We start from the raw sequence: 13,063 nt of genomic DNA, 5'->3' as shown, positions 1-13,063 counted from the left end.
ATGGGGAGTCTGGTGCCGACCGGGAGGTCCATGCATTATTGAACTGGCCTGATCTTATAAGAGCTAGATGGGGAGGGAGACCTTATACACCAGCCAACTGACTGGGTTGGGTGGGTTCCTGGATTGGGTTTGGCCCCTACACACACTGTGCTACACACACCAACACACACACTGCTTGTAAATTAGGGATTAGGAATGTTTTACCTGCACACTTCTGGTCCCTGTGTATTATGAAACACATACACACACACACACACACACACACACACACACACACACACACACACACACACACCCTCTCTGGCCTTCAGAGACGTGGAGTGTGTTAGAGAAGGCATTGCACGTCCTCCCTTTCCCCCCTAGATCCGGGCACGGACGGAATACATCACAGGATCAAACCATTTCTAATCAAACCCAGGAAAGTGTGGCTAATGCAATTTCACTAAGTCACTGACTGGCTTGATTGCATGTGGGCTGCGGAGTGTGTGGAGGGCGCCGTGGGAGGGGGATGGAGGCTGTCGAGGCGGTGTATGTCTGTGGAGGTGTGTATGTTAGAAGCAAGTGCACCATGGCCTCGACATGATGTTGAGGTGTGTGTGTGTGTGTGTGTGTTTTCTCTCCAGGTGTCTGTCTGGAGGTGTTGGGTGGGCAGGACTGTAGATGTGTAAGGTGTGGTGGGAGGGGTACTGGAGGGACTGGCCTGTATAATGTGGTGATAGTGTTATAGTGGTGGGAGGGGTACTGGAGGGACTGGCCTGTATAATGTGGTGATAGTGTTATAGTGGTGGGAGGGGTACTGGAGGGACTGGCCTGTATAATGTGGTTATAGTGGTGGGAGGGGTACTGGAGGGACTGGCCTGTATAATGTGGTGATAGTGTTATAGTGGTGGGAGGGGTACTGGAGGGACTGGCCTGTATAATGTGGTGATAGTGTTATAGTGGTGGGAGGGGTACTGGAGGGACTGGCCTGTATAATGTGGTGATAGTGTTATAGTGGTGGGAGGGGTACTGGAGGGACTGGCCTGTATAATGTGGTTATAGTGGTGGGAGGGGTACTGGAGGGACTGGCCTGTATAATGTGGTGATAGTGGTGGGAGGGGTACTGGAGGGACTGGCCTGTATAATGTGGTGATAGTGGTATAGTGGTGGGAGGGGTACTGGAGGGACTGGCATGTATAATGTGGTGATAGTGGTATAGTGGTGGGAGGAGTACTGGAGGGACTGGCCTGTATAATGTGGTGATAGTGGTGGGAGGGGTACTGGAGGGACTGGCCTGTATAATGTGGTGATAGTGTTGTAGTGGTGGGAGGGGTACTGGAGGGACTGGCCTGTATAATGTGGTGATAGTGGTATAGTGGTGGGAGGGGTACTGGAGGGACTGGCCTGTATAATGTGGTGATAGTGTTATAGTGGTGGGAGGGGTACTGGAGGGACTGGCCTGTATAATGTGGTGATAGTGTTATAGTGGTGGGAGGGGTACTGGTGGGACTGGCCTGTATAATGTGGTGATAGTGGTATAGTGATGGGAGGGGTACTGGAGGGACTGGCCTGTATAATGTGGTGATAGTGTTATAGTGGTGGGAGGGGTACTGGAGGGCCTGGCCTGTATAATGTGGTGATAGTGGTATAGTGGTGGGAGGGGTACTGGAGGAACTGGCCTGTATAATGTGGTGATAGTGGTATAGTGGTGGGAGGGGTACTGGAGGGACTGGCCTGTATAATGTGGTGATAGTGTTATAGTGGTGGGAGGGGTACTGGAGGGACTGGCCTGTATAATGTGTTGATAGTGTTATAGTGGTGGGAGGGGTACTGGAGGGACTGGCCTGTATAATGTGGTAATAGTGTTATAGTGGTGGGAGAGGTACTGGAGGGACTGGCCTGTATAATGTGGTGATAGTGTTATAGTGGTGGGAGGGGTACTGGAGGGACTGGCCTGTATAATGTGGTGATAGTGGTGGGAGGGGTACTGGAGGGACTGGCCTGTATAATGTGGTGATAGTGTTATAGTGGTGGGAGGGGTACTGGAGGGACTGGCCTGTATAATGTGGTGATAGTGGTATAGTGGTGGGAGGGGTACTGGAGGGACTGGCCTGTATAATGTGGTATAGTGGTGGGAGGGGTACTGGAGGGACTGGCCTGTATAATGTGGTGATAGTGTTATAGTGGTGGGAGGGGTACTGGAGGGACTGGCCTGTATAATGTGGTGATAGTGTTATAGTGGTGGGAGGGGTACTGGTGGGACTGGCCTGTATAATGTGGTGATAGTGGTATAGTGGTGTGAGGGGTACTGGAGGGACTGGCCTGTATAATGTGGTGATAGTGGTATAGTGGTGGGAGGGGTACTGGAGGGACTGGCCTGTATAATGTGGTGATAGTGGTATAGTGGTGGGAGGGGTACTGGAGGGACTGGCCTGTATAATGTGGTGATAGTGTTATAGTGGTGGGAGGGGTACTGGAGGGACTGGCCTGTATAATGTGGTGATAGTGGTATAGTGGTGTGAGGGGTACTGGAGGGACTGGCCTGTATAATGTGGTGATAGTGTTATAGTGGTGGGAGGGGTACTGGAGGGACTGGCCTGTATAATGTGGTGATAGTGTTATAGTGGTGGGAGGGGTACTGGAGGGACTGGCCTGTATAATGTGGTGATAGTGGTGGGAGGGGTACTGGAGGGACTGGCCTGTATAATGTGGTGATAGTGGTATAGTGGTGTGAGGGGTACTGGAGGGACTGGCCTGTATAATGTGGTGATAGTGTTATAGTGGTGGGAGGGGTACTGGAGGGACTGGCCTGTATAATGTGGTGATAGTGTTATAGTGGTGGGAGGGGTACTGGAGGGACTGGCCTGTATAATGTGGTGATAGTGGTATAGTGGTGGGAGGGTTACTGGAGGGACTGGCCTGTATAATGTGGTGATAGTGGTATAGTGGTGGGAGGGGTACTGGAGGGACTGGCCTGTATAATGTGGTGATAGTGGTATAGTGGTGGGAGGGGTACTGGAGGGACTGGCCTGTATAATGTGGTGATAGTGGTATAGTGGTGGGAGGGGTACTGGAGGGACTGGCCTGTATAATGTGGTGATAGTGGTATAGTGGTGGGAGGGGTACTGGAGGGACTGGCCTGTATAATGTGGTGATAGTGGTATAGTGGTGGGAGGGGTACTGGAGGGACTGGCCTGTATAATGTGGTGATAGTGGTGGGAGGGGTACTGGAGGCACTGGCCTGTATAATGTGGTGATAGTGTTATAGTGGTGGGAGGGGTACTGGAGGGACTGGCCTGTATAATGTGGTGATAGTGTTATAGTGGTGGGAGGGGTACTGGAGGGACTGGCCTGTATAATGTGGTGATAGTGTTATAGTGGTGGGAGGGGTACTGGAGGGACTGGCCTGTATAATGTGGTGATAGTGTTATAGTGGTGGGAGGGGTACTGGAGGGACTGGCCTGTATAATGTGGTGATAGTGGTATAGTGGTGGGAGGGGTACTGGAGGGACTGGCCTGTATAATGTGGTGATAGTGTTATAGTGGTGGGAGGGGTACTGGAGGCACTGGCCTGTATAATGTGGTGATAGTGTTATAGTGGTGGGAGGGGTACTGGAGGGACTGGCCTGTATAATGTGGTGATAGTGTTATAGTGGTGGGAGGGGTACTGGAGGGACTGGCCTGTATAATGTGGTGATAGTGTTATAGTGGTGGGAGGGGTACTGGAGGGACTGGCCTGTATAATGTGGTGATAGTGGTATAGTGGTGGGAGGGGTACTGGAGGGACTGGCCTGTATAATGTGGTGATAGTGTTATAGTGGTGGGAGGGGTACTGGAGGGACTGGCCTGTATAATGTGGTGATAGTGGTGGGAGGGGTACTGGAGGGACTGGCCTGTATAATGTGGTGATAGTATTATAGTGGTGGGAGGGGTACTGGAGGGACTGGCCTGTATAATGTGGTGATAGTGTTATAGTGGTGGGAGGGGTACTGGAGGGACTGGCCTGTATAATGTGGTGATAGTGTTATAGTGGTGGGAGGGGTACTGGAGGGACTGGCCTGTATAATGTGGTGATAGTGTTATAGTGGTGGGAGGGGTACTGGAGGGACTGGCCTGTATAATATGGTGATAGTGGTATAGTGGTGGGAGGGGTACTGGAGGGACTGGCCTGTATAATGTGGTGATAGTGTTGTAGTGGTGGGAGGGGTACTGGAGGGACTGGCCTGTATAATATGGTGATAGTGGTATAGTGGTGGGAGGGGTACTGGAGGGACTGGCCTGTATAATGTGGTGATAGTGTTATAGTGGTGGGAGGGGTACTGGAGGGACTGGCCTGTATAATGTGGTGATAGTGTTATAGTGGTGGGAGGGGTACTGGAGGGACTGGCCTGTATAATGTGGTAATAGTGTTATAGTGGTGGGAGAGGTACTGGAGGGACTGGCCTGTATAATGTGGTTATAGTGGTGGGAGGGGTACTGGAGGGACTGGCCTGTATAATGTGGTGATAGTGGTGGCAGGGGTACTGGAGGGACTGGCCTGTATAATGTGGTGATAGTGTTATAGTGGTGGGAGGGGTACTGGAGGGACTGGCCTGTATAATGTGGTTATAGTGGTATAGTGGTGGGAGGGGTACTGGAGGGACTGGCCTGTATAATGTGGTGATAGTGGTGGGAGGGGTACTGGAGGGACTGGCCTGTATAATGTGGTGATAGTGTTATAGTGATGGGAGGGGTACTGGAGGGACTGGCCTGTATAATGTGGTGATAGTGTTATAGTGGTGGGAGGGGTACTGGAGGGACTGGCCTGTATAATGTGGTGATAGTGTTATAGTGGTGGGAGGGGTACTGGATGGACTGGCTTGTATAATGTGGTGATAGTGGTATAGTGGTGGGAGGGGTACTGGAGGGACTGGCCTGTATAATGTGGTGATAGTGTTATAGTGGTGGGAGGGGTACTGGAGGGACTGGCCTGTATAATGTGGTGATAGTGGTATAGTGGTGGGAGGGGTACTGGAGGGACTGGCCTGTATAATGTGGTGATAGTGTTATAGTGGTGGGAGGGGTACTGGAGGGACTGGCCTGTATAATGTGGTGATAGTGGTATAGTGGTGGGAGGGGTACTGGAGGGACTGGCCTGTATAATGTGGTGATAGTGTTATAGTGGTGGGAGGGGTACTGGAGGGACTGGCCTGTATAATGTGGTGATAGGGTTATAGTGGTGGGAGGGGTACTGGAGGGACTGGCCTGTATAATGTGGTGATAGTGTTATAGTGGTGGGAGGGGTACTGGAGGGACTGGCCTGTATAATGTGGTGATAGTGTTATAGTGGTGGGAGGGGTACTGGAGAGACTGGCCTGTATAATGTGGTGATATTGGTGGGAGGGGTACTGGAGGGACTGGCCTGTATAATGTGGTATAGTGGTGGGAGGGGTACTGGAGGGACTGGCCTGTATAATGTGGTGATAGTGGTATAGTGGTGGGAGGGGTACTGGAGGGACTGGCCCATATAATGTGGTGATAGTGGTATAGTGGTGGGAGGGGTACTGGAGGGACTGGCCTGTATAATGTGGTGATAGTGGTATAGTGGTGGGAGGGGTACTGGAGGGACTGGCCTGTATAATGTGGTGATAGTGTTATAGTGGTGGGAGGTGTACTGGAGGGACTAGCCTGTATAATGTGGTGATAGTGTTGTAGTGGTGGGAGGGGTACTGGAGGGACTGGCCTAGTTAATGTGGTGATAGTGGTATAGTGGTGGGAGGGGTACTGGAGGGACTGGCCTGTATAATGTTGTGATAGTGTTATAGTGGTGGGAGGGGTACTGGAGGGACTGGCCTGTATAATGTGGTGATAGTGTTATAGTGGTGGGAGGGGTACTGGAGGGACTGGCCTGTATAATGTGGTGATAGTGTTATAGTGGTGGGAGGGGTACTGGAGGGACTGGCCTGTATAATGTGGTGATAGTGTTATAGTGGTGTGAGGGGTACTGGAGGGACTGGCCTGTATAATGTGGTGATAGTGTTATAGTGGTGGGAGGGGTACTGGAGGGACTGGCCTGTATAATGTGGTGATAGTGGTATAGTGGTGTGAGGGGTACTGGTGGGACTGGCCTGTATAATGTGGTGATAGTGGTACTTCATTACCTCCCTCATCTGCTCTCCCATGGGGTATGGACACGCCCTTCTGGCTAATCCTGGATCAGCCTCTACCACTGGGGTTAGACACTGTGTCACACACACACACACACACACACACACACACACACACACACACACACACACACACACACACACACACACTCTCTGACACACACACTCTCTGACACACACACACACACACACACACACACACACACACACACACACACACACACACACAGACACACACACACACACTCAGCCTGGATGTTCTCTTTTGTTTATATGAGTTGCCAGGAGTCTGACCTCTGACCTGCTATCAGAGACATACTGTTCTGTCCAGACGACTCTGAAGAGAAACATCATGAATATTAACACTCCCAATGAAATATTCATGTGGTCCATGCCCATTTGGCAGCCACACCTGGGACTCTAAGGACCATTGGGGCTCCATGCCTCTTTTGTCTGACACTGATGCAGATGTTTAGAGCAGGAAATTACATTTGTCACCATAATCGGAAAGCACACACGTTGTTGCAGATTTAGGCGGGCATTCTGATAGAAACCATACTTGGGGGTGAATTCAGTGTTGGAAACAATACTAGGTCCTCTATGACTGATACTCGGAGGAGTTATCATGTGTGCGTTACACGTCTGTTTGTTAGAAAGTTCATGATGACGGAACAGAAGTTGACTCTCTCTCCCTCTCTTGTGCTGTGCCTGGTGTGAGTGTTTGTTAGAAAGTTCATGATTACGGAACAGAAGTTGACTCTCTCTCCCTCTCTTGTGCTGTGCCTGGTGTGAGTGTTTGTTAGAAAGTTCATGATTACGGACTAGAAGTTGACTCTCTCTCCCTCTCTTGTGCTGTGCCTGGTGTGAGTGTTTGTTAGAAAGTTCATGATGACGGAACAGAAGTTGACTCTCTCTCCCTCTCTTGTGCTGTGCCTGGTGTGAGTGTGCGGCAGCAGCTTTGTCTTGGGGTGTATTTGAGTCTTAATTGAATCAGCAGAAAAGTATGGATGGAGAGAGGGAGGGAGAGAGAGAATTAGAACCTGGGCACTCTTTCCACTTAGCAACAAGAAGCCGTTCCCACACAAATGAATTTTCATGGAAACAGCAGAGAAAATGAAGTCTAAAAGCTTTTGAATGGAATGAAAGCATCTCTTCTTTGTAATGAGAATAGGGGATGGATGGATGGGGAACGAGAGAGGAGTTGTCTCCATGCTTTACAATGGAGCGGGTTTCATTACAACTATCAGAGAGTATCAGGAGGCTGAGGGAACAATGTTATGATGTACATTTGAATGCAGGGTTATACAGGTAAAGCTGACTGGAGACTGGCTTCAACACCATCAATGCAGGGTTATGCAGGTAAAGATGACTGGAGACTGGCTTCAACACCATCAATGCAGGGTAATGCAGGTAAAGATGACTGGAGACTGGCTTCAACACCATCAATGCAGGGTTATGCAGGTAAAGCTGACTGGAGACTGGATTTCACACCATTAATGCAGGTAAAGCTGACTGGAGACTGGTTTTCACACCATCAATGCAGGTAAAGCTGACTGGAGACTGGTTTTCACACCATCAATGCAGGTAAAGCTGACTGGAGACTTGCTTCAACACCATCAATGCAGGTAAAGCTGACTGGAGACTGGCTTCAACACCATCAATGCAGGTAAAGCTGACTGGAGACTGGCTTCAACACCATCAATGCAGGGTTATGCAGGTAAAGCTGACTGGAGACTGGCTTTCACACCATCAATGCAGGGTTATGCAGGTAAAGCTGACTGGAGACTGGCTTTCACACCATCAATGCAAGTAAAGCTGACTGGAGACTGGCTTCAACACCATCAATGCAGGGTTATGCAGGTAAAGCTGACTGGAGACTGGCTTTCACCCTATCAATTCAGGGTTTTTGCAGGTAAAGCTGACTGGAGACTGGATTTCACACCATCAATGCAGGTAAAGCTGACTGGAGACTGGCTTTCACACCATCAATGCAGGTAAAGCTGACTGGAGACTGGCTTTCACACCATCAATGCAGGTAAAGCTGACTGGAGACTGGCTTTCACACCATCAATGCAGGTAAAGCTGACTGGAGACTGGCTTTCACACCATCAATGCAGGTAAAGCTGACTGGAGACTGGCTTTCACACCATCAATGCAGGTAAAGCTGACTGGAGACTGGCTTTCACAGCATCAATGCAAGTAAAGCTGACTGGAGACTGGCTTCAACACCATCAATGCAGGTAAAGCTGACTGGAGACTGGTTTTCACACCATCAATGCAGGTAAAGCTGACTGGAGACTGGCTTCAACACCATCAATGCAGGTAAAGCTGACTGGAGACTGGCTTTCACACCATCAATGCAGGTAAAGCTGACTGGAGACTGGCTTCAACACCATCAATGCAGGGTTATACAGGTAAAGCTGACTGGAGACTGGCTTTCACACCATCAATGCAGGGTTATGCAGGTAAAGCTAACTGGAGACTGGCTTTCACACCATTAATGCAGGTAAAGCTGACTGGAGACTGGCTTTCACACCATCAATACAGGTAAAGCTGACTGGAGACTGGCTTCAACACCATCAATGCAGGGTTATGCAGGTAAAGCTGACTGGAGACTGGCTTTCACACCATCAATGCAGGTAAAGCTGACTGGAGACTGGCTTCAACACCATCAGTAGGTGTTGTCTGTCTGTTGTAATATAGACTCAGAGATCTAGTTTAGATTGAAATACCAATGAAACTGATATCACCCTCCTTTGTAAGACACACACAGACACGCCAACAAACTCCCAGACCCCATATCCGTGATTATATCAGCCCAATGTATCTCTGGAATGTGCAGCACCACACCACACCAAGTACAGTGTTTATGCTAAAGCACATCCCAGTTAGAAGCAATGGGAGAAACCTTTCAGAATGCTAGCCACTAGAATCCACTATTAGCCAGTGTCCTCTAGACTCCAAGCCACTGCTCTGCGAGGGACAGATAAAATACTGTCAAGCCAAAGCCGAAAGACAACTGACAACCCTCTCCAGTGGTTAAAAAGCCATGTGTGAAACTTTAATGAATTACAGTGTCTCTGTGCACTGTGGGGGAGGGGGGAGCAACGCCACTGTCGATTCTCACCTCTCCGTTATTTATATTCATCGATCCACCGGGGCCTGCATGGGACACCGTTCACCGGCTTCGTTTTTTTATCGACAACAGTCCGCAATTCCTTCTATGTCAATTATATTGATTACTTCAGGTTGACTAGACGTAATGAGGAACTGTGGTGCACTTGATGTTGATCAGCCCCCTTTCACCCCCCTCCGCCTACCCTCTCTCGCCCACCCTCTCACGCCACCCCCAGGTCTGAGTGAGTTACACACCAATGATTTTCTGATTAAGCCTGTTAGCCGAGGGGTTCACCCACGCACTAGCGCAGGGGCATGGATGTGGGAGTCGGTGGAAGGGTCCAGTGAGTGTCTGAGTCCGGCTGTGCTGACTGCTGATAGGATGATGTCTTAACAATGGAAGATGATGGCTTTATTCTTTGCCTGATAACCCCAAACAGGACCTGTAGAAACATTGTATTTTAGCAACATGTGGCGGCCATTTTGAATAGATTTCAACTGGGTCTAATATACTCTCAATTGGGATGCTTTGGCTGAATCTGACGATTGATCGTGTCTGTGTTGACCTTGATGCAGGACTCTGTTTAGTCACCACGTTAAAGGACTGTGTTACTCCTTCTGTCTGTCTCTTTGTCTCAGTCTCTCTCTTTTTCCCTCCTCTCATTCCAGGTGGTGCAGATGATAACCTGATCGAAGGAGGAGAGATGAAGTTTGTGTGTAAACCTGGAGCCAGGAACATCACAGTGATCTTCCAGCCTCTCCTCAGGTAGGACTTACTAACCACACACACACACACACACACACACACACACCACACACACACACACACACACACACACACACACACACACACACACACACAAACACACACACTGATTTAATAATATGTGGCCATGGTCAATATGCACTGAAGGGCACTAGAGGGGAGACAATGGCCTTCCATCATACCAGTCACAGAGAACAAGACACATCTTCCCTCAGACAGCAACTACTTCACTACGATGTTCATTCATGTTGATTCATTTTGACGTAATTTTCCCTAAAAGCCTTTAGTTTAGTCCAATCCACATTACATTTTCCCTTTCAATGTCTTATGAGATCATTGGTCTGGTCCACTATGTATAGTCAATGTGAGGGGACATCCATGATCCAAACCATGGGCAGCACTCAGACTGGAGCATGACTCTAAACCAGGAAAATGTCTACAATTAGATTATATCCATTACATCCTTTTAGTAATCCTCCCATTGATTATACTCTACCGTTTTCATAGATGGATAGTCCATCCTCCCCCAGATGATGGCCTACATTTTCAGTGTGCTTCCTGTCTGATATTTACTGTTTTTAAAATGGTCATAACCCAAATGATAGGCCTACATTTTCGCTGTGCTTCTTTTCTGATATTTGTGGTTTTTAATATGGTCCGATTTATACTTAGCAATATTCCAGAATGTAATGTAAGCCACCGCAGTGATTAGGATTGCCTACAGTGACAGGGTTCTGTACTGTATATAACACAGTGTCCCCAAAGACTGGTGGAAATCCAATTTTCAAGCAGCCTAATTAGATTGACCTTCCTTGCAGTGATGAATCACCAGGGCTTCCATTAAACTGTAATATTTCCCCTTACTTAGACTTGGAGCCAGTTGGTGCTGTACTGTACTGTAGGGCTACTGTGTGTGTGTGTGCCCCATTGTTGAACGCAAATGTCCTGTCCTCGTACAGAAGTGAACTACACCCTATCTCATTGAGACAGACGGCCCGGGTAGGGGCTGGATAGGTTCTGTGGTAGGGGCTGGATAGGTTCTGTGGTAGGGGCTGGATAGGTTCTGTGGTAGGGGCTGGATAGGTTCTGTGGTAGGGGCTGGATAGGTTCTGTGGTAGGGGCTGGATAGGTTCTGTGGTAGGGGCTGGATAGGTTCTGTGGTAGGGGCTGGATAGGTTCTGTGGTAGGGGCTGGGTAGGGTCTGTGGAAGGGGCTGGATAGGTTCTGTGGTAGGGGCTGGGTAGGGTCTGTGGAAGGGCTGGATAGGTTCTGTGGTAGGGGCTGGGTAGGTTCTGTGGTAGGGGCTGGGTAGGGTCTGTGGAAGGTCTGTGGTAGGGTCTGTGGAAGGTCTGTGGTAGGGTCTGTGGAAGGGCTGGGTAGGGGCTGTGGAAGGTCTGTGTAGGGACTGTGGAAGGTCTGCGGAAGGGCTGGGTAGGTGCTGTGGAAGGTCTGGAAGGGCTGTGGAAAAATACTTAACAGTGAGTGGCTGCTGCCGTTCCCTTGTCAGTAATGGTTCAAATCAATCCCACTAAATCATCTCCCTCTCTCTGTCTCTCTGTCTGTCTCTCTGTCTGTCTCTGTCTCTGTCTCTGTCTCTGTCTCTCTCTGTCACTCTGTCTGTCTGTCTGTCTGTCTGTCTGTCTGTCTGTCTGTCTGTCTGTCTGTCTGTCTGTCTGTCTGTCTGTCTGTCTGTCTGTCTGTCTGTCTGTCTGTCTGTCTGTCTGTCTGTCTGTCTTCTCTCTTTCTCTCTTTCTCTCTTCTCTTCTCTCTCTCTCTCTTTTCCCCCCTCACTCTCTCCTCTCTCCATGTGCGTGAGTGCACGTGTGTGCCCCTCTGAGCTGGCAGTGCCAACAGAGCTGTGTCACTACTCACTGGCAGATGGCTTTCTAATGTCTGTGTGGAGACCCAGCCCTGGCACCTTTGATAGAAGCCACTTTAATGCCCACTGATACAGCTTATGGCTGTTTTTAATAGCAACTCCCATAACAGGTAAGTGAGTAATACTGCATAGGAAATCAATGGAGTGTGGTAGGGGTGGGGGGAAGTGTTTTGTGTGGAATACAGGTCTTCACGGATCCACCTACAGTTGAAGTCGGAAGTTGACATACACTTAGGTTGGAGTCATTTAAAACTCGTTTTTCAACTCTCAACAAATTTCTTGTTAACAAACTATAGTTTTGGCAAGTCGGTTAAGACCTCTACTTTGTGCATGACACACGAAATTGGTAATGCTACCAAATACTAATTGAGTGTATGTAAACTTCTGACCCACTGGGAATGTGATGAAAGAAATAAAAGCTGAAATAAATCATTCTCTCTACTATTATTCTGACATTTCACATTCATAAAATAAAGTGGTGATCCTAACTGACCTAAGCCAGGGAATTTTTACTAGGATTAAATGTCAGGAATTGTGAAAAACTGAGTTTAAATGTATTTGGCTAAGGTGTATGTAAACTTCCGACTTCAACTGTACAGTCGTGGCCAAAAGTTTCAAGAATGACACAAATGTTAATTTTCACAAAGTCTGCTTCCTCAGTTTGTATGATGGCAATTTGCATATACTCCAGAATGTTTTAAAGAGTGATCAGATGAATTGCAATTAATTGCAAAGTCCCTCTTTGCCGTGCAAATGAACGGAATCCCCAAAAAACATTTCCACTGCATTTCAGCCCTGCCACAAAAGGACCAGCTGACATCATGTCAGTGATTCTCTCGTTAACACAGGTGTGAGTGTTGACGAGGACAAGGCTGAAGATCACTCTGTCTTGTTGATTGAGTTTGAATAACAGACTGAAAGCTTCAAAAGGAGGGTGGTGCTTGGAATCATTGTTCTTCCTCTGTCAAACATGGTTACCTGCAAGGAAACACGTGTCGTCATCATTGCTTTGCACAAAAAGGGCTTAACAAGCAAGGATATTGCTGCCAGTAAGATTACACCTAAATCAACCATTTATCAGATCATCAAGAACTTCAAGGAGAGCGGTTCAATTGTTGTGAAGAAGGCTTCAGGGCGCCCAAGAAAGTCCAGCAAGCGCCAGGACCGTCTCCTAAA

The 13,063-nt window shown here is 48.7% G+C and overlaps 1 protein-coding gene across 2 annotated transcripts in view; it reads left to right on the top strand.

Annotated features, from left to right (window-relative positions):
* Positions 1 to 13,063, top strand: part of LOC106609608 (exocyst complex component 4) — a 260,309-nt gene that overhangs the window by 94,346 nt on the left and 152,900 nt on the right. For both annotated transcript variants that reach the window (XM_045722267.2, XM_045722266.2), the window contains exon 10: positions 9,912 to 10,008. In XM_045722267.2, the coding sequence (XP_045578223.1) occupies positions 9,912 to 10,008 (97 nt within the window). The remainder of the gene's footprint in view (positions 1 to 9,911; positions 10,009 to 13,063) is intronic.

This window comes from Salmo salar, chromosome 07 (genome assembly GCF_965601325.2).
Source record: "Salmo salar chromosome 07, fSalSal1, whole genome shotgun sequence".
Taxonomy (NCBI): domain Eukaryota; kingdom Metazoa; phylum Chordata; class Actinopteri; order Salmoniformes; family Salmonidae; genus Salmo; species Salmo salar.
The sequence above is the reverse complement of the archived record's forward strand: the minus strand, read 5'-3'. Positions and strand labels throughout refer to the sequence as shown.